The following is a 22,357-nucleotide window of genomic DNA, read 5'->3' as shown; positions in this document are numbered from 1 at the left end:
CTGAGAAGGAAAGTGCTAGATGATGCTGGATGTCCTCCAGCTGTGAGAAGCTTACAGTGTACAGTGAAAGCATAGTAAGCAATTTCAGTATAGGAGAAGAACCCATACAACCATGCAAGACTGAAGGTAAGGCTGGATTTTAGCTTTGAATGCCCAAACTGGAATTATTCTTTAAAAGAGAACTATGGGGTAAGTGTTTTCCCCATAATGCTCTTAAGTGCCACAGGAGGACATATACTAGCATCCTCCCGTGACCCAAAGCTCAGTATATCGCGGTATACTGAGAGCGCCGCAGCCGGGACGGATCTTAACAATGCTGTCAAGATCCACCCAAGCGACGTGAATGACAACTGGCTCTGCCTAGCTAGAGATGTACCCGCCCCCCTCCCTTTCCGGTACTCTAGTCAGCGCTGGAGGATCGGAGCGGGGGGGAGGAATCCCTGCGGGGAGCCATGACTGACAGTCACTGCTCTCTGCAACGAGATGATCAAGAAGTGAGCGAGCGACGGTATGCGTTTCGCTCACTTCCCGATCTATTGAGCTGATGTGCTGATGTGGTTCTAGTGTTGCTTCATTAGATTGTTTCTACTTGTCTCTGTTTCTCAAAAACCTTACATGTGAACTAAATATTCAATTCCATACTATGCTTCAGCAGCTCAATATCACATGTGTTTCATTGCCACATGTCGGCTCGAACTGTGAGGATGAGTGATTTTCACTCACCTCATAGTTCTCCTTTAAGTGTTAATTTGTAAGTCAGTAACCCATAGCAGCCAATCCAATCAGAATTCACAATTGAATTGAGAAAAGCAAAAGATGCATGCTAATTGGTTTGCATAGTTAACTGCACTTAAGAAAAAGATCTCTTTATTGAATAAGGCTGTTTGTGTCTGTTGTAAATTGCCAGGGTGCCTTTCTCTTGGATAATGCAAATAAACTAAGCTGTTATTTAAACTTCCTATGTTTAAATGCCTAAGTGGTTCTAGTGTTGCTTCATTAGATTGTTTCTACTTGTCTCTGTTTCTCAAAAACCTTACATGTGAACTAAATATTAAATTCCATACTATGCTTCAGCAGCTAACTTATAATTATCCTATTTTTAGGCTTACAATGAAGAGATGTATGGCAGCAAATATCAATGGATCATTCCTGGATGGTATCAAGCACTATGGTGGCAACAAGCCAATTCTTCCACCTGTTCAAATAAAAACCTGCTCACTGCAATGGAAGGATACATTGCAGTGGATTTCGAACCTCTTAGCACAAAGCAAATCAAGACAATATCAGGACGGGTAAGCATTTTACAAAGTTCTGAATTAGATTTTTTTTATGTCATGGATTATATAGATAATGCTAAATTGAGAACAGATAAGCACACACACACACAATGGCAAGAATTAACATCTACATTTTCCATGTGAATCCAATAAAAGTAAACGCTATATCATAATATCATTCACTGTATTTGTCAAAACATAAAAAAATTAAATTAAAGAGTACAAACTATAAAAATATAAAATAATTAAATTGGAATATATGTTACAATTAATAGCATATAAAAGGTATTATTAATGTGCAGCTGATCAATTGAATAGGTGAAATCACCAAACTGGTTCCTTTTAGTAGAAACCATCTGTTGCAGTCAACTACCTGATTTTCAAATCTGCATGAAAAGTCAAGCTTGGTCCCATTTATTTTTGCAGCTTGAGTAAAAAATGTTTCCATCAAGAGGAGCTTTACCTTTATCTTCAAAATGACAACAAACACACCTTTAGAAATGTTTAGGAATAGCAATCTGCAAACATATGTCTTTATTCAACCTCAAATACTATGTAACTATGTAACTATAGATAATTGCAGGATTTTTATTCTTTGCATACCTTAATTTATTCCTCCCCATTCTTCTCACAGTGGCCATTTTTAGTAAGGGCAGATAAATCCATCCCCTTTACTTCCTGGATCTCTGTCACATGTGACTAGGACATGTGACCATGCACATCCTCTCAGAGGAGGAAAATGCCTTTCCCTGAGATCTCATGAGAATATAGATGAGATTTCCCAGCAATGCTGTGCTGATATAACATTCCCAGGATGCAATGCTTGGGCAGAATTGCATCATATGTGCCAAAGAGGACCAGGAAGTAGAAACAATAAATTGTAAGTAAAATAAAAATATGTTTGTTTAAATAATAAGGGCTTGTTCACACCAAATCCGGACCAGATCTGCATGAGTTTCTGCACATGCAGTGCAGTGTGTTTTGCCACATTTCTCTTTTTTTTTAGCCTAAAATGGGCTTTCAGTGAGTTCCAGTTTGCATGCACTTTTGATGCGTTTGCATGCATTTTGGCGCGTTCCAGAGCAGAAAAAATAGGGCATGCTACAGTTTTCCACATGCTCTGGAACTAAACGCTGTGGTGTGAACTAGAGCCCAAAATACCATTTGAATACATCAGATGCAGTTTTGATGCGTTCTGTAACTGCTCTGCATCTGCTCCGCACATGGCATGAACAAGCCCTAAATGTAAGATGATGCAGGGATGCATGCTGATTTTATTTTTAATAAAAGGGGGTAAAGGTTCACTTTAATGTGAAGCTAATAGGGAGGCTCTGACAGCAGAAAGGTATAGAAGCACACTTGAAAAGTTTGGATTTTAAACTATACCCTGTATTAGCTAATTTAAGATTTCCTGATAATGTTGATCCCTTCAAATTGTATAAAAAAGGGATGTAAGTCATCTTGAAAGCTTAGATCTTTATTAACTTAAGTTAGCCTAAAAAGGGTAGCACTCAAACTCCAAACTTTCAATCAGTGTCTAACACAGCACAATACCCTACTACTGCCAGGAAAAGTTAAGATATGTATATAGCTTTGCTGCTTGTATCATTTCATCTAAGGATCATTTTAACACTGAAAGTAACCTCTACTTATGCATAATTTCCTCATACACTTACTCATACACTTAATTTACATTTGAATTCATTTAAATTGCTAAGTCTTGTAAATGGTTTACTTTAGGAACTGGACCGGCTGACGTCATCACCAAATATTTTTATTTTAAAGCAAATGTTTTGTGTTGTTTTTAATGGGCATCTAGAAAAAAAAAAGCCAAATAACAAAACACTTTTTGTATTACATTTATAACACTTAAAGAAAAAAGAATGAAATGCTTATGTGACTTGTATCTGCACTTATTAGACCCCTCAACAGTATGAAAAAGAATACAATGAAAAGCGATCAGATGTGGAACCCAGTAAATTTCACGGTTATGCCTATGACGGAATATGGGTAATTGCGAAAACTCTTCACCGAGCAATGGAATACCTTAATGCTACCAACAAGCATCTGAGCATTCAAGATTTCAACTATACAAACCACAAGCTTGGGAAAATCTTCCTCGATGCAATGAATGAAACAAATTTCTTTGGTGTAACTGTAAGTATAAACAAATTCATCCTTTTACAGTGATCTTGATGTTCTCTGGGCATAACAAAAGTACTGAGCCGTAATGAGTTGAACGGTTGATGCTGATCTACTAAAGGATTGTGCACAATAAAATGTGCAAAGATTCACGCCAGTTATTAGATTATGTAAAAAGAAAATTCTTGTTTACGTATTTCATCTGTACGTGATTGAATAATTAAAGTGAAAATTCACACGTTATTGTTTGAGCATTCTCAAATCCTTTAGTAAATCAGCCTCTTTATGTTTGTATTTTATTTTGCAATGTTAGTCAGGATAGGCCTTAATTTAATTTAGTGCAGATATTTTTGGAACAATGTAGAACACTCTCTTTATAAACTGACAACAGAAATACCTGTAACCCTAGCTCATCTTTCCTTTTTTTGTGGACATTATATAAAGATGTTTGTGTTGCCGTCCACGTGGGGGCTTCCAGTATTGTTTAGCAGTAATCATTTAACAATAATTGCATCATTTATGGGAATGTTCAATTTTTACTGTAAGCATATGCTAAATAGGCATTGTCAGGTGTTTCAGCATGGACCACATTTAGGCTTTTTTTTGTATGCAACCCAGAACAGACACTCTTGATTGCCAAAGTCACACTATGGCATTTGAAGACTTCTTACTTGTGGCTAATTTTACACATTGTGAAGTTGGCCCTGGGCAAAAAGCACACTATCCTCTAACAGAAGCTCCCTTTCTAGGTATGCTCACTCAGCCTCTATTGCATCTCCCATGCTAACGTGGTACTGTATAACTGTCTACATTTCTCGGGCCACACAACCAATAGCTTAACCTTTTTGCCTGCCAGGCTCAGCTTTGTATTTTGTCTGGCCTCTTGAAATTGCATCACAATAGATATATGACTTTTACTGCGAGACCATTCCCTTTGAATGCCAAACTAATGCAGCCGACAAGAGTGCATAACTTTTCATGATTTATATTAAGCCAAAATGTAACTGAACTGAACTACAACAGGTTCACAAAACCTCAGTACTTGAGAGAAGTATGTCTGTGAAGGTTCTCATTCATCCAGGTCATGGTATATCTGTAAATAATAAATCAAGGAAACTGGACTTGCTTTATTTTTCTTGAAGACGTTTCGCTGGCCATCCAACAAGCTTTCTCAATTCTGAAAAATACAGCAAGTCCAGTTATTTGCCTTGATTTTTTTTACAGATTAAGACAAGTATCTTCAGAGCCTGCTTTGCTCACTTTCCCCAGGAAAAGCATAGGATACAAAACCAATGCTTCAACATGCCCTTAACCCCCTGCCGTCCGTCCATTGTAAAAAAAACAGGCGGATGGCGGATGCATCCCGGCGGGTGGACATATATGTACGTGATTTTATTTCTGCAATGCCGTCGGGAATGTGAACAGCCGTTATAGGCTGTTACATACAAACGTTCGGCCGGCTCTATAGCTGGCCGGTCGCTTGTATGATGACACACAGTGCAGGCCCCCCTCTACTGCTGCGCCTCCCCCCCAGCTGCCGGTTAACTTGGGCACCGATGTCCCCCCTGCGGGCCAGGGATCGAGAACACTGGCACAGCGGCTCTCTGTACTGAGAAGTAGGAGATATCAGCATTCCCCCACCGCTGATCTCTTCTACGATGCTTGAAGGTGGAAGTGATGTATATTACATCACTTCCCCCTTTAGCTGTCATTTCTCTGGCTGCTATAGCTAGAGAAGAAGCTGCTGAAGCAGATCTCTGCTTCATCAGCTTCTTTGGGGGTCTTAGAGACCCCCGATGTCTCTATAAAGGGGACCTGCCATTGTATATTGGCTTGTTATCCCCCTCTATGTGATAGCAATCAAGTTAAGTGTAAAAAAAAAAAAAAGTTTCAACATAAAGTTTAATTTTTTTTTTTAAAACACCCAAAAAGTTTTAAGTCCCCCGCCCATGTGTGCACGCACTTATAAACGTAAATACGCGTCGGGGCGCCTACATGTGAAAAGAATAATAACGCCACACATATTACATATTGCCACGAACGTCAGAGTGTGAGCAATAATTTTGGGGCCATGTATCACTGATAACACTAAACTCATGAGTGGTAAAAGCTTTTAATGCGTTGCCTATGGCCAATTTTAGGTATTGTAGTTTTTTTGCAATTTTGGGGGTGCACGCAATTTTAAGACTTGACATATTGGGTACTGATAAATGTTTTATAACATGACAGAGGGAAAATAGGTACTTTTTGCATTATATAGTACAAAATAAAAGCTGTATCTGTCCCTAAAAATTGTATAAAAATTTATTTTAGTACATGATGCATGATGGAGTAAATATCTGTCAAAGTACTGCAGCACTGAATACTGAAAAATGGCCTGGACAGGAAGGGGGTTTAACACGTTCAGCAAGTGGTTAATGCTTTGCCAGTTCAATCAGACCTGCAAATGTAATGTTTGGTATCTCAACTTGCGATGCTTACATAACCTACTCAGGATGATTTCTCTAATCACAGAGCAAAACCATTAAGCCATTAATATGATGTCTTTAAGCTTAACTCCAACCAAAATCTCTTTCATAGGGTGAGAAATAACATAAATTTAGTTAAAAGCTGCCATTTTCCACTTTTGGAGAGATTTTCGTTACTTCCTATACCCCTGTCAATTCAAGAGAATGTGAGATAAATTCTCTCCAACAGAGACAAACAAATCTATTTTGTTTTAAAATAGGCACATTTAGCCCCCCTGACCAATTTATACTCTTCTCTTTAGCACTCCCCTGCCACTAATTTTTCTTTTGCAACCACTGCAGAATAGTTTGCGATTCCAGATATGGGTGAGCATGTGAACTTTTACTATGATGTAGTGCTCAAACCTAATGGGCAAGGTGTCTCTTTCAGTGGAGTGGGAAAGGTTTAAAGCCCAGTGATTTCTTTATTGCTCTCTGTTTCCTTGGTATTAGCTTTTCTGTTGAAGAAATCTCTGTTTCTGGGACAGAAATTGAGGTGGACGTAGCCCTAAAAAGGACACACGCAGCTTTAAAAGCCTGACAATTTCCCACTCTACAAAAAAGCATGTTTTATTGCAGTATGTGTTCCAGTTGAAGATATTTACCCTCTTTATCATTCCCAGTAACCACAATAATGGAAATAGGGTACATTCTTCCTATTGGGAAGACAGACATCAATAAAAAAAAGTGCCAGTGGTTCTTAGCCTCTTCTACTCAACATAAATAAATAGTTTGTAGGTCTACTCTGCGTTGTTGCCAAAGCAAAATACAATGATTGGCATATTATGCCTGATCTGCTTATGAAATGTTCATTTATCTGCACATTTAAATGTTTATTATTTAAATATTTTGAAACATCCTGAAAAGATTAAATTTTTTTTAGCTGAAGAAGAATAAAAGATTGTTTCACTGGGGCCATTTAGCAGGTAATTTAAATGTATTTTCTGAATGGCAAAGTTGTCTTTCATGCATTACAATTGGATTGCAAATTATACATAATAGCACAGATAGTTTAGGCAGGACATCACCTTCCAACGCTTATTTCTATGTAACTAAAACATTAGAATTGTATGGCTACAGATGTAACAGTCAGACTGCCAAGGGAGTCACTTTAATGAGTTGAATCTATAACATTCCTCAGGGAGATTTTCCTTTTGGAAATGTTCCGTGCATTTCAATTTTATGTGTGCCTGGTGGCAGACCTGACTCTGGTATAAAGAGACTCTTTGCTAATTTTGACATTAATTTATTTGACAGCCACTTTGCAGCTTCTTGTCCTTCAAAAATATATTTCTTTAGAAGAAATGTGTTTATTAGTTCTTCTGTCATACTATTTTAAAAAAAGAGCTGGGGGCGTGGCCAGGCGCATGGAGCGGTAAGACGTGATTCAGCTCATCTCCCGCTCACAGGGCACTGAACCAGGCAGACAGCAGCCATCCGCTCTCCCCTTTGCCGACCATGAGTGACCGGAGGAAGAAGGGGAAGAAGCAGCATAAAACGGGCCCCACGCCGAGGAATTGGCCCGTTTTTTCAGTACAACTGCACCCGCGGCCTCCAAGGCTGCCTCCTCACATGCGACCAAGATGGCGCCGCCGGAGCTCTCCTCGGCACACGCCGATTCTCCTGACAGGGAGCAGGTGAGCCAGCTGTTTGCCCCACAGCCCTGGAGGTCCCCAGCATCGATCCAGGTGCCTGTCGAAGACCTCCCTAAGCTCCCAGGAGGGGTGGGATATGGAGACCTATATTAAGGCCTTGCCCACTATGAGGGATATTGAGTCCTGCTTTGCACGCATGGAATCTACTTATAAGAAGGAGATGTCCACCTTAAAAAGGGACTTAAGCTCCAGACTAGATGATATTGAGCAAACCGCTTCTGACATGCAATCCAGAATACAGTTGCATGACACCACACTGCAAGAACACACAGTGTTGCTGCACCAATTAATCTATCAACAGGACGATCAGGAGAACAGAAACAGGCGCAATAACGTCCGCATTAGAGGCTTGCCTGAGTCTATCGAATCCAAAGACCTGGAATCTGCGGCAATTGCGCTCTTTAACCAGCTCCTAAACAGAACCAAAGAATCCCCTATTGAGATGGACAGGATTCATAGAGCACTAGGGGCTAAGCGTCCAGATAGATCCAGCCCCAGGGATGTCATCTGCAGGATCCATTTTTTCAAGATAAAGGATGACATCATGAGAGCAGCCCGCACACAAGACACCATCTTGTTTAACAACGCCAAAATCCTCATATGGTGCCCGGTCTGGACTCCTCCTCTGGTAAGTCCCCTTTCTCTCATACATCCCTAACTAAAATTAAAAACCTGCTGTACAAGCTCAGACTGGTGGATGTGTGGCGAGCCCTTCATGCCTCCGAGAAAGACTATACATATTTCTCCCCGGCTCATAATACCTACAGCAGACTTGACTATTTCTTCCTCGCACAGCACCACTTGACAAGACCCCTACTTCCCACATAGGACTCCGTCTCTGGTCTGATCATGCCCCTGTCTTCCTCAGTTTGGGAGCTTTAGGTGGCGCCCGTGCCCGTACCGCCTGGCGCCTTAACGACAATTTACTGAAAGATCCCCAGTGCCTCGATGAGATCAAGATCTCAGTGCGCAATTTTGTCTCAGACCATCTAAATGACACCACACACCCGCTGACCCAATGGGAGGCGCTCAAATGCGTGCTGCGAGGTGTTTTCATCAAACATGGATCACGTCTCAAAAAAGAAAGAACCACTAGAGTTGTGGAACTCTTGGCCTCCATTGCGGCACTTGAGGGGGTTCATAAATCTACCCGACTGGACACTACCTTTGTAGAACTGTCTAACACTAGGCGAGAACTGTTGTCTATACTTGACACACGGTCCTGCAGCGCAAAAGATAGAGCTTGTAAGCTGAGGTATGAATCCGCTAACAAATGCGGCCGCCATTTGGCGAGAACGTTACACCCCCACGGGCCTTTATTCCTTTTATTATGGACTGCAGATCTCACAAAATTCAATCCACGTCAGGTATCGCCCAGGAATTCAGTCGATACTATGCCAGTCTATACAACCTCCCTGATCCACCTTCCTCCCCGCAGACCGGCCAAACCCCATGTTCCCTGGAGCAATATATTGCACATACGGCTCTACCGACTATTGACCGTGCTGAGTTAGAGAAGCTAGAGTCCCCGTTTTCCCCTCCTGAGGTGGAAGCGGCAATCCGTACTCTCAAAACGGGTAAATGTGCGGGCCTGGACGGCTACTCACCCCGGTTCTATAAACTCCTTTCGGACTTGCTAGCCCCTATTATGACCCGCGCCTTCGACTCGGTGGACGACTCACACCCCTTTCCCTCTACCATGCTAGCAGCCAATATTTGTGTTATCCCCAAACCCGGGAAAGATGCATCCCTTTGTCAGAACTTTAGACCGATCTCGCTACTTAACGTAGACATTAAACTGTTTTCCAAATTGTTAGCACTTCGCCTCTCCCCGTCCCTACCATTCATCATAAACCCGGAACAGGTCGGATCTGTACCTGGCCGGGAGTCCAGGTAGAACACCACTAAAACGATCAATCTGATTTCCCATATACATAGACACAACACCAAAGCCTGTCTCCTATCCATAGATGCCGAGAAGGCATTTGACCGGGTTAACTGGGGCTTCCTTTGCCAGGCCCTACTCCAACTGGGGTTGGGGCCTGCCATTCTATCCAAGAACATGTCCCTTTACTCTTCCCCCACGGCCCGGGTGATGGTGAATGGTTCATTCTCAGAGCCGTTCTCCATCTCACTAGACAGGGATGTCCTTTATCCCCACTTCTCTGTCGTGGTGATGGGGCATTTGGCACAAGCCATCCGATTAAACCCTGATATTCATGGTATAACCACCCCCTCATTTCACCATAAGATGTCTCTATTTGCAGACGACCTATTATTGTATATAACCCGTCCCCATGTCAGCATACCGGCAATACTCAGGGAATTCGACCAGTTTGGAAGACTGAGTAACTTCAAGGTCAACATGACTAAATCAACCGCTCTCAACCTCACATTAACCCCCCCAACAGTCCTCCTCCGTAAGAATTTCCCTTTCCAATGGCAACTCCGCTTCATCACATATCTGGGAGTTTCCATCCCAGCTAACCTGACAGATCTATACCACCTAAATTATCAGCCTTTCCTTAGCTCCCTACATCGAACCTTTGAGACGTATCAGAATATGAAGATCTTGTGGTTTGGCAAGCTTGACGTTCTAAAGATGGAGACCCTGCCAAAATTACTATATATCTTCCAGACGATCCCCATAAGACCGCCAAGACAGTTCTTCAGTTCTCTTCGCACCATGGTGAACAGTTTTGTATGGCAGAAAGGATATTCCCGTATACGGCATAAAACTCTGTGTAGACACAAATCCCAAGGAGAGGTAGGCCTCCCCATTTCCAAATGGGTTAGCCTAGTAAATGATGTTATGCACATGGAGGAGCTCCTGGCGACAGACAATAACACCTTCTCCAAATTCGCAGTGGAGTGTATGGATACATTTCTCCGCCTCGGCTGACCTCCAGTCCCTGCTCTAATCTCAATCTCACGATAGGAGCTAGGAAACACCCGCCTTCATAATACATCGGCAACTGCGGCTTGATGACCCCCCAATCCCAGCCTTACCACCTTAACCCCATCCTTCTCCTTCTATCCTTTCTTCCCCGCTTTTCCTCTGTTTAATGCTTCTCTAATATGACTGCAAAGTCAGACGGTTCACAAGAAGATTATAATATATGCTATTAAAGTGGATAGCTCCAAATCGCACAATATCAGACGGCCCTGTAGGGTGCTCCTGGAAATGTTTGATCAAAATGTTGTGCACAGCACTCGTACAGATCCGTTGTAATGTTGGTTTTTCTGTTTCTTTTTTTGTGTTTTTGTTCTGTTTTTTTGCCTCATATAAATTAACCAACTACAGCGAGTCGGGCAATTGACGGATGTCAACGCCGTGCCATTGAGAGTTTCCCTCCCTCATATTGTGTCCCAACAATGTGATTTAATGTTTGAGCCATTATGTGCATTGTCTGAATCTTCTTTTATGAAAATTAATAAAAACTGATTCAACACTAAAAAAAAGAGCTGATGAGCAGATAGTGGTGTAAAGCAGACATTTCTGTTTCTAGGTGCCGGTTAAGCCGACAAATTAATATATATATACAGGTGAAACTCGAATAATTAGAATATCGTGCAAAAGTTAATTTATTTCACTAATGCAACTTAAAAGGTGTAACTAATATATGAGATAGACTCATTACATGCAAAGCAAGATAGTTCAAGCCGTGATTTGTCATAATTGTGATGAGTATGGCTTACAGCTCATGAAAACCCCAAATCCACAATCTCAATCCACAAGAAAATTAGAATATTGTGAAAAGGTGCAATATTCTAGGCTCAAAGTGTCCCATTCTAATCAGCTAATTAAGCCATAACACCTGCAAAGGGCTCCTGAGCCTTTAAATTGTCTCTCAGTCTGGTTCAGTAGGAATCACAATCATGGGAAAGACTGCTGACCTGACAGTTGTGCAGAAAACCATCATTGACACCCTCCATAAGGAGGGAAAGCCTCAAAAGGTAATTGCAAAAGAAGTTGGATGTTCCCAAAGTGCTGTATCAAAGCACATTAATAGAAAGTTATGTGGAAGGGAAAAGTGTGGAAGAAAAAGGTGCACAAGCAGCAGGGATGACCGCAGCCTGGAGAGGATTGTCAGGAAAAGGCCATTCAAAAGTGTTGGGGACTTTCACAAGGAGTGGACTGAGGCTGGAGTCAGTGCATCAAGAGCCACCACACACAGACGGATCCTGGACATGGGCTTCAAATGTCGTATTCCTCTTGTCAAGCCACTCCTGAACAACAAACAACGTCAGAAGCGTCTTACCTGGGCTAAAGAAAAACAGACCTGGTCTGTTGCTCAGTGGTCCAAAGTCCTCTTTTCTGATGAGAGCAAATTTTGCATCTCATTTGGAAACCAAGGACCCAGAGTATGGAGGAAGAATGGAGAGGCACACACTGCAAGATGCTTGAAGTCCAGTGTGAAGTTTCCACAGTCTGTGTTGATTTGGGGAGCCATGTCATCTGCTGGTGTTGGTCCACTGTGCTTCATTAAGTCCAGGGTCAACGCAGCCGTCTACCAGGAGATTTTGGAGCACGTCATGCTTCCTTCTGCAGACGAGCTCTGTGGAGATGCTGGCTTCATTTTCCAGCAGAACTTGGCACCTGCCCACACTGCCAAAAGCATCAAAACCTGGTTCAATGACCGTGGGATTACTGTGCTTGATTGGCCAGCAAACTCGCCTGACCTGAACCCCATAGACAATCTGTGGGGCATTGCCAAGAGAAAGATGAGAGACATGAGACCGAACAATGCAGAAGAGCTGAAGGCCGCTATTGAAGCATCCTGGTCTTCCATAACACCTCAGCAGTGCCACAGGCTGATAGCTTCTATGCCACGCCGCATTGAGGCAGTAATTGCTGCAAAAGGGGCCCAAACCAAGTACTGAGTACATATGCATGCTTATACTTTTCAGAGGTCCGATATTGTTCTATGTACAATCCTTATTTTATTGATTGCATGTAATATTCTAATTTCCTGAGATTGTGGATTTGTGGTTTTCATGAGCTGTAAGCCATAATCATCACAATTATGACAAATCACGGCTTGAACTATCTTGCTTTGCATGTAATGAGTCTATCTCATATATTAGTTTCACACTTTAAGTTGCATTAGTGAAATAAATGAACTTTTGCACGATATTCTAATTATTCGAGTTTCACCTGTAAACCTGTAATATCAGTTGGCCCATAGTTCAAAATAAAAAAATGTGGCAGTAAACATAAACCACACTTGGATAAAGGTCCCAGTCAAAGGCCTTTTGAACAGATCTCCCAAAACTGCTTGGTGCACATGTGCTCAAATATTCAGGACACAAACGCATACACCTCTTTAGTCATTCTACAACATGCCAGGGGTGCTGAGATGTATCTAATTTTCTATTCCATTGAAAAATTATTTGTGACATTTTATATGTAGTATCATTATTTATCTTCAGATTAAAATTAATATCTAACTAGAAACAACACATAGCATGTAACATGGGGTGCCTGCAAATACTTTTAATTGTTAAATAAATTCTACACTCAGTAAACAGAGCTTTGACTTTATTAAATCTGGCTCATGCTCTAGGAAGTTCCCCCTGCAGTTACGTTTTCTTTGGAAAGCACTTGAGATTATGGGGTTGATAGGCTGTTCACTTTGCAAGGGAATTGCATTTTGCAAGGGAAGTTTTCCCTTAGCTTAGTGAATGTGGTAAAACTTCACTTTGTAAAGAATAGCAAATCACTTGCAATGAAAATTAAAGAACAGCATATCTTCTTTCTTGAACATGATCGGGTGATGGAAGTCAGTAGAGCTTCCCCTCATTCACTAAACTAAAGGCAAACATCCCCCACTAAGTAAACATTCCCTTGCAAAGTGAACAGTCTATTTGTTTTTAGTAAATCAACCCCTGTTATGTTCTGCCCTTGAGAAAGCCCAAAGTCTTTTGGTACCCATACACTTTTATGAATAAATTAATCATAGTAATGGTCCATACTTAAAGTAAAAGACGTTGTGTGGTAAAGCTTAAGAGTAACTGAAATACATGTATATTTATTTTCAAAAAGTGGTAGATTACATAAAAACGATACTTCCTGAAATATGTAAATTACATCACTGCTGCATCTGTATCTCATTTTATAGATACATCAGTGTTTATGTCTAGTTTGTTGGCTGCAAAGATTTTGCTATCTTTTGTAGTTTCAGAGTGGTAAGAAGAACCTCCCAGTAATTGCTTATTCACCACAATAATATCAATCATAATAATTGTATAAAAAAATAGATATCTTGCGCTATAATAAACAACAAATCTTAAGCTGAGGTTTACAATTATATTGAATAATAAAAAAAACAGTAAAAAGAAAGCTTCTTGTAACATGCCAAACATCGATTTCTTAAGGGACCGTAATATACAGGGGTACGGGTACTCCTAGAATGAGATCCTAATAGGTTGGACTTGATGGACTAATGTCTTTATTCAACCTCAAATACTATGTAACTATGTAACTATGTTATAGGGTTTTAAGGACCACCTGAAAATCATTTTTCAGTGTTCTATGACCAGTCTGACTATGTTCTCTTGTTTTTAAACAGATGAAGTTATTAATATATTTGTAAATATATGTGAACATTTATTTACTTTTAGCCTTTTGACTGTATAAAAAAGCTCAAAAAATGGTTCTGTGTTTGGAAATAGATAATTTAGATAGGAGCAGAATGAAAAATCTGCTAAATTGTAAGAACCTCTCATACTAACTTGCTTTGCCTGGAGAAGCTCCAGAGTTGTCAGGTTTAATGTTGTTCATTGGATCAGTTTTTTCATACATCACTGCTCTTCTTCCTGGCCAGACACAAATTCATTCCTAAACTAGTTTACTTCCTTAGAGAGATGCTCCAATTGCAGTTTAGATTTTTGTGAAAGAGTAAAATGTGTAACGCTTTCATTTTCCAAACCTAAGAAACCTATGAGGCTGCCAAAGGTATACTAATTAAAAGTTAAAACAATGTAGGGATGATTTACAGAGACCCCATATAGTCAGGTTTCATAGATAATACAAAATACTACTATAAACTGGAATAAGAGGTACACAATGGGAGGGGTAATTCACTATGTATACAATACACAACATACCCTTTCTCAAAAGCCCTACCAGCTAGCAAAGATGTATTAAGCCAGCTTCAAATTTACAGAACAAAGGAGGTCTCGGTTTCATTTACTTACATATGTATATGAAAGCTGCACACCAGGTCATGTAGTATCACCAGGTCATATGGTAGACTGTGGGAGTAACAACACTAGGACATACAACTCTAAATCAACTGAGAGCAGGATTACCTGCAGGCTATGCCACTCCACTCTATAATACAATCACATGTGATAATACCAATAACATCTGGACTCGTATACACGAGTTAAACACATGTAATGTGTGCTCAAAAAACACAGCAGAGAACAGCAAGCCATTCATTTTAACATAAAGTTAATTTTGGGGTAAACCAGGATGGAAGCAAGGGCAAAAGGAAAGATAAGTTAGTGATTATTCTGAAGTATTAAACATTATTTAACACTTGTTCACTTTATGTTTACTTGTATCCATAGACAAGTTGCACATTAAGGTATCATGAAGGTGAACAATTACCTATTGCAAGCAAAATGTTTTATTTATTTTCTAATGATAAGTAATCATGTCTCTGCTGTCACTAAAGGAGTAGATCATGTTCACCCTGCAAAGTGAATTTAAAGAGTAATTCCACTTTTGCTGAGAAAAAAAAGCAATCCTCTATAGATGATCTGTGTACATTACAAGGATTTTAACAAATGGTGTTGAAGTTTCCTACATGTTTCCGTTCTGAAGAAAAAGCTGTCACAGCTTTTCCTTTCCAAACTGATTCCTGAATGGGAGGGTCTGGGTTCATTATAATCAGCTGGTGGATGCCCTATGTTGCAATAGGGAAAGGTGCAGTGTCTAAATCCCTTTAGTAGTAACTAACCCTTAGAGAGTATCTCATTAAAATAAAATTCCTATTGCAAGGGAAGCTAAAATTATACTTCTATCTTAGTGCGGACTTCTGGGAAGATCAGTCAGCCAATCAGGGAAGTAGAAAGTGACATTTCTGGAGGTGTTCAGTATACTGAACACCTCCAGGTTGCCATATTGCATTTAATTTTTCTGACACATTTAGAACATTATACCAGCTACAGTTTTAAATAGGAAGGTAATTTTTATAACATTGAATTAGAAAATGGATTGTGCAACAAATATATAAGCTATATTAATTTCTTTTTTTTTCCATTTTTATATTTTTAACCTCTTGCCATCCGCCCGTTAAGAAAAAACGGACGGACAGCAGACTCGCATCAGCGGGTTGCCGTCTCCAGACGGCATTTGTTTCCTGCTCGCGCGAGCCCCCTAGCGCGCGCACACGGGCAGGAAAGACCCGCTCGTTACTACAGCCGTTAACGGCTGTTTCACATACAACCGATCAGCGGCTCTATAGCCGCCGATCGGTTGTATGGTGTGAATTTCGGAGCGCCCCCCGAAATTCACACCACCTATGTAATAGCAATAACAATAACAATTCACATGCGCAATTTTAAGGCTTGACATGTTTGGTGTCTCTTTACCCGACGTGACCCCGTCTTTTATATTTTACCAAAAAATTTGGTAATAATAAATGTTTTAGAATTTAATATAGGGGGAACTGTTTTTAAAAAAAAAATCTGTAGTTTTTCCTTAATATATTAAAAAATAAAAACCCCAGTGGTGATTAAATACCACCAAAATAAAGCTCTATGTGTCCCCAAAAAAGGGTATAAAATTCATTTCAGTACAGCGCTGCATGACGGAATAAATGTCAGTCAAAGTACCGCAGCGCTGAATACTGAAAAATGGCCTGGATGGGAAGGGGGTTTAACACCCCGGATGTCAACTGGTTAAAGAGGAGTTACCCTTTAAACTCACCTTAGTAAATGTGGAGAAATTGCTTTGCTATGAATACCCAGGATGGATGATAAAAGTCAGTAGAACATCACCTCATTTCACCAAACTAAGGAAACTTATACACCAGAGTTCCAAAATAGCATAAAGGCAGAGATTCCTTAGGCAAACTCAAATGTGAGGACCCCACTTACACCCATAATGAAAAAAATGTGATGTACTGAACTCAAATCATCATTACAAATATCGTGTGTATCTAAATTCGGAGATATGGGGGGATTTAGCATAGCAATTGCGTGTGTTTCAACTTGCATATGGTCGCATGGGATATATTTGCGCCAGATGTATGTTGCTTGTGTAATGTTGTTCATAAATTAGATTAAATAGAATCCAGGAAATAAGACTCGCAACTCGTTTCTTTGACCTACACTTGCTGGTTACACTTGAGACTACAAGTCTCTGTCTAACAGTGTACCATATACTGAGTAGCTTTACTTTGAAGTCTAATTTACATTCAGGTAATATGGCAAATTACATAGACCCTTTCCATAGTCTTGTCCTTCCCTCCCCCTACATGTTTAGCTCCCTATCCTTATCCCCTACCAGATAATTAAAGTATCTAAGCGCAGTTCATACCTCATACCTGTTGAGGGATAGGCATGGTACTCTATGCCTTCCCCTCTCTCTTCCTCTCTTTCTTATTTATTTTATGTCGCATTCCTTACTTATACCGAGGTGTAAGCCTGTTTCTTTCCACTGACTAGCGTATTGAGATGACTGTTTGTACATGCAGGCTGATAAGTCCTCTGACACTACCGATCTTACTGTTAAGTCGACATGTGTATTCAACCTACTGTTTTGGACTCTGTATGCACCTGCTCTTTATACTTAATAAAAATATATTGTTAAAAAAAAAAAGACTTGCAACTCTAGGTAAAAAGCTTAACTGTCGCTTCTTGCAGAAGTGGTCATGAGGACTTAATTTGTGATTGTTTTGAGAGATGATGCTTTAGTTTCAGACAGCCGCAGGACAAGTGCAAATGTAAACAGTTGCAAACTTTCACAAAACATGTGCAAAACAAGAGCAATCAGCAAAATAGTGCAAGCTCTGGTCAAAACAGGTGAACATGTTAAAAGGAGAGGGTAAACAGATTTGCACATTTAAAAAATGATCTAATTTATCTAAGTGGCTAAAACTGTCACAACTGCTTTCATAAATTCCCACTAGTATATTTTTATTATATCTTCCTCCAAAAGCTCCTTAAACAGGCCTGTCCAGAGGCCTATTTATATTCAGGATGGACCGGCATGGCTGATGATTCCTTGAAGGTGGCACTGGATCACTTCAGGACCTGAAGTGTTTCAATGCCGCCTTCACAGAATCCAATCCATGCCTTACGATTGCAAATCTCAGCAATGCAATGTACAGCAATGCAGAATACCACCAGCTATAGAGGACTACAAATTCCAGCAATACATTATACAGCAATGCAGAATAATAATATCAGCTATAGAGGATTGCAAATCCCAGAAATACATTATACAGCAATGCAGAATAATAGTATTAGCTGCATTGCTGCATAATGTATTGCTGGGATTTGTAGTCCTCTATAGCTGATGGTATAAATAGGCCTCTATAGCTGATGGTATAAATAGGCCTCTATAGCTGATGGTATAAATATACCATCAGATATTGTCAGACGTCCCAGGGAGCTAGTAGTGAGATGAGGAACCCACTGGCAATAAGCAGCTGACAGTCCAGAAACGCGGTACAAGTTTAGGGATAATCCAAGAGGGGTAGTCAAATGTCCAATCCGGGTCGAGGCAGGCAGCGAAGGTTCAAAGGCGGAAGACGGTCCAAGGGTCGGTAATCGGGAAGGATACACAGGGGCAATGGCAATAGCAGGATCAGCAGGGAGGCTAGGTGTTCACCATAAGGTGGAATAACTCAGCAATAAGCCAGAGCTCAGGCCAGGTTTTTATAGCCAGGGGAGGTAGGACCACCCCCTGGTCACCGAGGCAACCAGGAGGCCTCCCTCCCCGGGAACCAATGGCAGGCGAGGAAGATGAAGGTGTGTACTGGGAACCTCCCCCAGCAAGGCTCACACCTGATAGCCAGATGATGCAAGAACGCTATGCTCCCGGGGATGCGCGCGCAGCCTGCGTACTGCGCATGCGCCCACGCCGCATGACCCGCGCATGCGCACCTGCACCTCGGGCACCAGGTGTTCTACCGAGCTGAAGGGGAACCCGTGCCCTGCGCCGTGCCCGTGGTCCCCGAGTAGAGGTAACATCCCCTGCTTCCTGACAGATATACAGTATATAGAATAACAAATCCCAGCAATACATTATACAGCAATTTAAATTAGATTAATTATACAAAAATCAAAATGTAACACATGGATATATGTGTGTTTTTCTTTCCTGTAGCGCCTCTTCATCTGTTAGGTGGGCACATTTCTTCCCTAATTCTTCCCTAATTGCTGATATCAATCTGCACCCTGGGGCGGCCCTGTGAAGGCCGGAACTAAACTTAATGATCGGCTGCCGCAGCTCCTGGTGTTCCATCAGGGCAGCCGAAAAAGGAAAAATAGTCCCCTCTCTCCTGCTGTCAGTTTAGTTGGGGGCCCGGGGACAAAGGGGACTTTAGCATAAATCACTGCTGGAGTGATTATGTTTAATGAAGAAAAAAAAAGATAGCATATTTGAGAAGGGAGTACAATATGCTATTACTTCCAACAGACGTTCTGTATTTAGTGGTTATGCTGTCCTAGGCAGTGGCATATAGTTTCTATGATTAGCCGCACTTTGCACATCAAATTTCTATTTGCCCTGCTTCATTGAATTATACTGTACATGCAGAGATTTTTCATTCAAAAATAAATTCATGCAATTTATTCAAACAGATGTCTAATATGATTTTTCAGTGCAACATAAGTATTACATTTGCTTGCATCAGTTCTGTCACTTTCAGTGTAAACATTATAATGGAAAAAGTACGCAGAAATCAAAAATAATAACTTTCTAACCAACTGATTATTCTTTAAACATGTCCAATTGCTTTCATTATCATTATGATTTCACAGAATCAGTTGAATGACTTTGAATTGGTAGTCAAATGCAACAGAAAATATATATTATCTCACAGATACCTAAGACTCACTGTTTGACTGGTTAAATGGGTGCCAAGCATAGGTCTTGATCTACCCAAGAGCACTTGTAGTCTCTTGTGTTTGAGTATTTGGAGGATTATAGAGGAAATTTTATACAGAATATACGCAAAAGCCTAATTTATTTTGTAACTCAGTCACTACTATAATACATTTAATGGTAGGGATCATTCTCCAGGGTGAGCATGGCAGAAGGACATACATGTTCTACCTGTGATGGTTTTCCGTTTGTTTTTTTATTATGTACAACTGCCAAGCAAGTCATTTTGTAATTGAATATTATCAAAAATTGCTTTTTCAATTCAATCTGCAGCAAGCTATGATATTTCATACACTGTAATATATCTTCATGGTGAACATGGTAGCTCCCCCAGAACTGTAAGGTCCTGCTTATGTAATTGGTTGTCTGCTTTTGTCAGCAGATTTTCTATTATAACAACACTAGAACTGATTTTTTGAAAAAAGAGAACATCAAGCATGAGGCTTTAGCCAAGCCCCTGTCTGCAAATATTTTTTTTAAATACTTGCAGTGTTTATGAAAAGGATTTTTTAAAGTTCTGAATAGAAGATTTCTGTTAATCTTCACTGTTCTGAAAGCTATTGTTAGTAATGAAATATTTGGGGATATATGGAACAACACAGGTGGCACCAGGTACCTGACTTTAAACATGGCATCAAAAGAAAGGATGACAGCTGCACTCAGAAATAAGATCCTGCAACAAACTTTATTGTGCTCTGTGTACATGCACAACTTACCTGAGCCCAAGCTCCTTCTTCTGACAGTTTTTACTCCAAAGAACTTAATCAAGGAGCACTCCTCAGTTGAATGTTACCTGCAAGACTTTGTGTAATGACCGTGCATTCCTACTCTTTCCTTGCAAGCACCATACACTAGTATCTCATTAAAATAATTTGCACACTACATAACTCTGGTCCTGAATAGGGAAAGCAGTATAATCTCCAGAGCACAGTCAATGCACTAATGTTACAAATTTCCACTGGGTATCTAGTAATGTCTGTCATTACTAAGCCCAACCCAGTTCTCACATGATGAACAGTGCTTACCTTTACATATAGTCTCCTCTTGCTTTACCTGGTCACCACATTCAGCCTCTTCCAAGTTGCAAGCAACTTCCTTACATGAAGTCATCAGACCAGTACACACATGACTGGCTTGTGTCAGTTGGAGAAAATCAGTCCTGCAGTATGGCACATATACACTAAACTTGACAACTAGGTCCCCAAACAAATCACTGATCAAGATTAATTTCCAGTTCCAGCTGTAACATACTTCTCCAAAGGGGACTTAATAAACCTTTACAGTAATACAATGGGGTTCTGAATCCCCATAGTCAACAATGCCAGGACCTTCATCTCACTATTGTTTAAATTCATTTGAAAGATGTAAGTGTATCTGTGTCACCTCATGGTGAATAGAGGTAAAATATCTGTCTGAACTTCGAAGTTAATTTGTTTTATAACTTTTACCACATACATGAATCCAAAATACAATTACTGAGCATTTGTCTTAAAAATTAACAAGGGACCTTGCAGTAAGAGGTCCAGCTTTGAGTTATTTTGGGTTTCTAAAATGTTCACAGGTAGTGGTAAAAAAAGCAGCTCTGGCTGCAATGCTCACTTTAAAGCCAGGGCTATCTCCTACAGTAACCCTTCTTCACCACTAGATGTTCTCAATCCCCTGGGATAAATGATACCAGGGGCGGACTGGGCCAGGGGGCAGGGTGGCAATTGCCCCCCGGGCCTCTCTGATGCCACCGTCTAAACTTGACAACTAGGTCCCCAAACAAATCACTGATCAAGATTAATTTCCAGTTCCAGCTGTAACATACTTCTCCAAAGGGGACTTAATAAACCTTTACAGTAATACAATGGGGTTCTGAATCCCCATAGTCAACAATGCCAGGACCTTCATCTCACTATTGTTTAAATTCATTTGAAAGATGTAAGTGTATCTGTGTCACCTCATGGTGAATAGAGGTAAAATATCTGTCTGAACTTCGAAGTTAATTTGTTTTATAACTTTTACCACATACATGAATCCAAAATACAATTACTGAGCATTTGTCTTAAAAATTAACAAGGGACCTTGCAGTAAGAGGTCCAGCTTTGAGTTATTTTGGGTTTCTAAAATGTTCACAGGTAGTGGTAAAAAAAGCAGCTCTGGCTGCAATGCTCACTTTAAAGCCAGGGCTATCTCCTACAGTAACCCTTCTTCACCACTAGATGTTCTCAATCCCCTGGGATAAATGATACCAGGGGCGGACTGGGCCAGGGGCCAGGGTGCCAATTGCCCCCCGGGCCTCTCTGATGCCACCGAGAACGGCCCCTTGACCCCCGGCCGCTGCCACCTGCACCCGGCCGCCCGCCCTCCGCATCCGACGCGGCTCTCTGAATGGTGTGGCCGCTGCTCCTCAAGGTGGTGCTCGGGAGGCTCCAGCAGGGGGCCCTCTAACATGCCGCGTCTACCTGGTACAGCCAGCGCAGTTCGCCTCGGTATGCGATCCGGCCCTGTAATCAAGCGCTGTAGAGGGCACCCTGTTGGGTCCTTCTGAGGACCCCCTTGAGGACCGAGCAGCCGCCGATCGCAGAGCGGATCGCCGTCCGGCCGGGTGCAGGTGACAAACAGGCGGCAGAGGGAGAGAGCCACTGCAGCTGCGGCCACAGCAGA

At 41.0% G+C, this 22,357-nt stretch overlaps 1 protein-coding gene across 1 annotated transcript in view; it reads left to right on the top strand.

Annotated features, from left to right (window-relative positions):
• GABBR2 (gamma-aminobutyric acid type B receptor subunit 2) overlaps positions 1-22,357 on the top strand; it is a 509,415-nt gene that overhangs the window by 267,191 nt on the left and 219,867 nt on the right. The window contains exons 6-7 of the mRNA XM_018565262.1: positions 1,104-1,292; positions 3,198-3,434. Coding sequence (XP_018420764.1) covers positions 1,104-1,292; positions 3,198-3,434 — 426 coding nt within the window. The remainder of the gene's footprint in view (positions 1-1,103; positions 1,293-3,197; positions 3,435-22,357) is intronic.

Source organism: Nanorana parkeri, unplaced genomic scaffold (assembly GCF_000935625.1).
Source record: "Nanorana parkeri isolate BGI_ZX_2015 unplaced genomic scaffold, ASM93562v1 scaffold825, whole genome shotgun sequence".
Taxonomy (NCBI): domain Eukaryota; kingdom Metazoa; phylum Chordata; class Amphibia; order Anura; family Dicroglossidae; genus Nanorana; species Nanorana parkeri.
The sequence above is the reverse complement of the archived record's forward strand: the minus strand, read 5'-3'. Positions and strand labels throughout refer to the sequence as shown.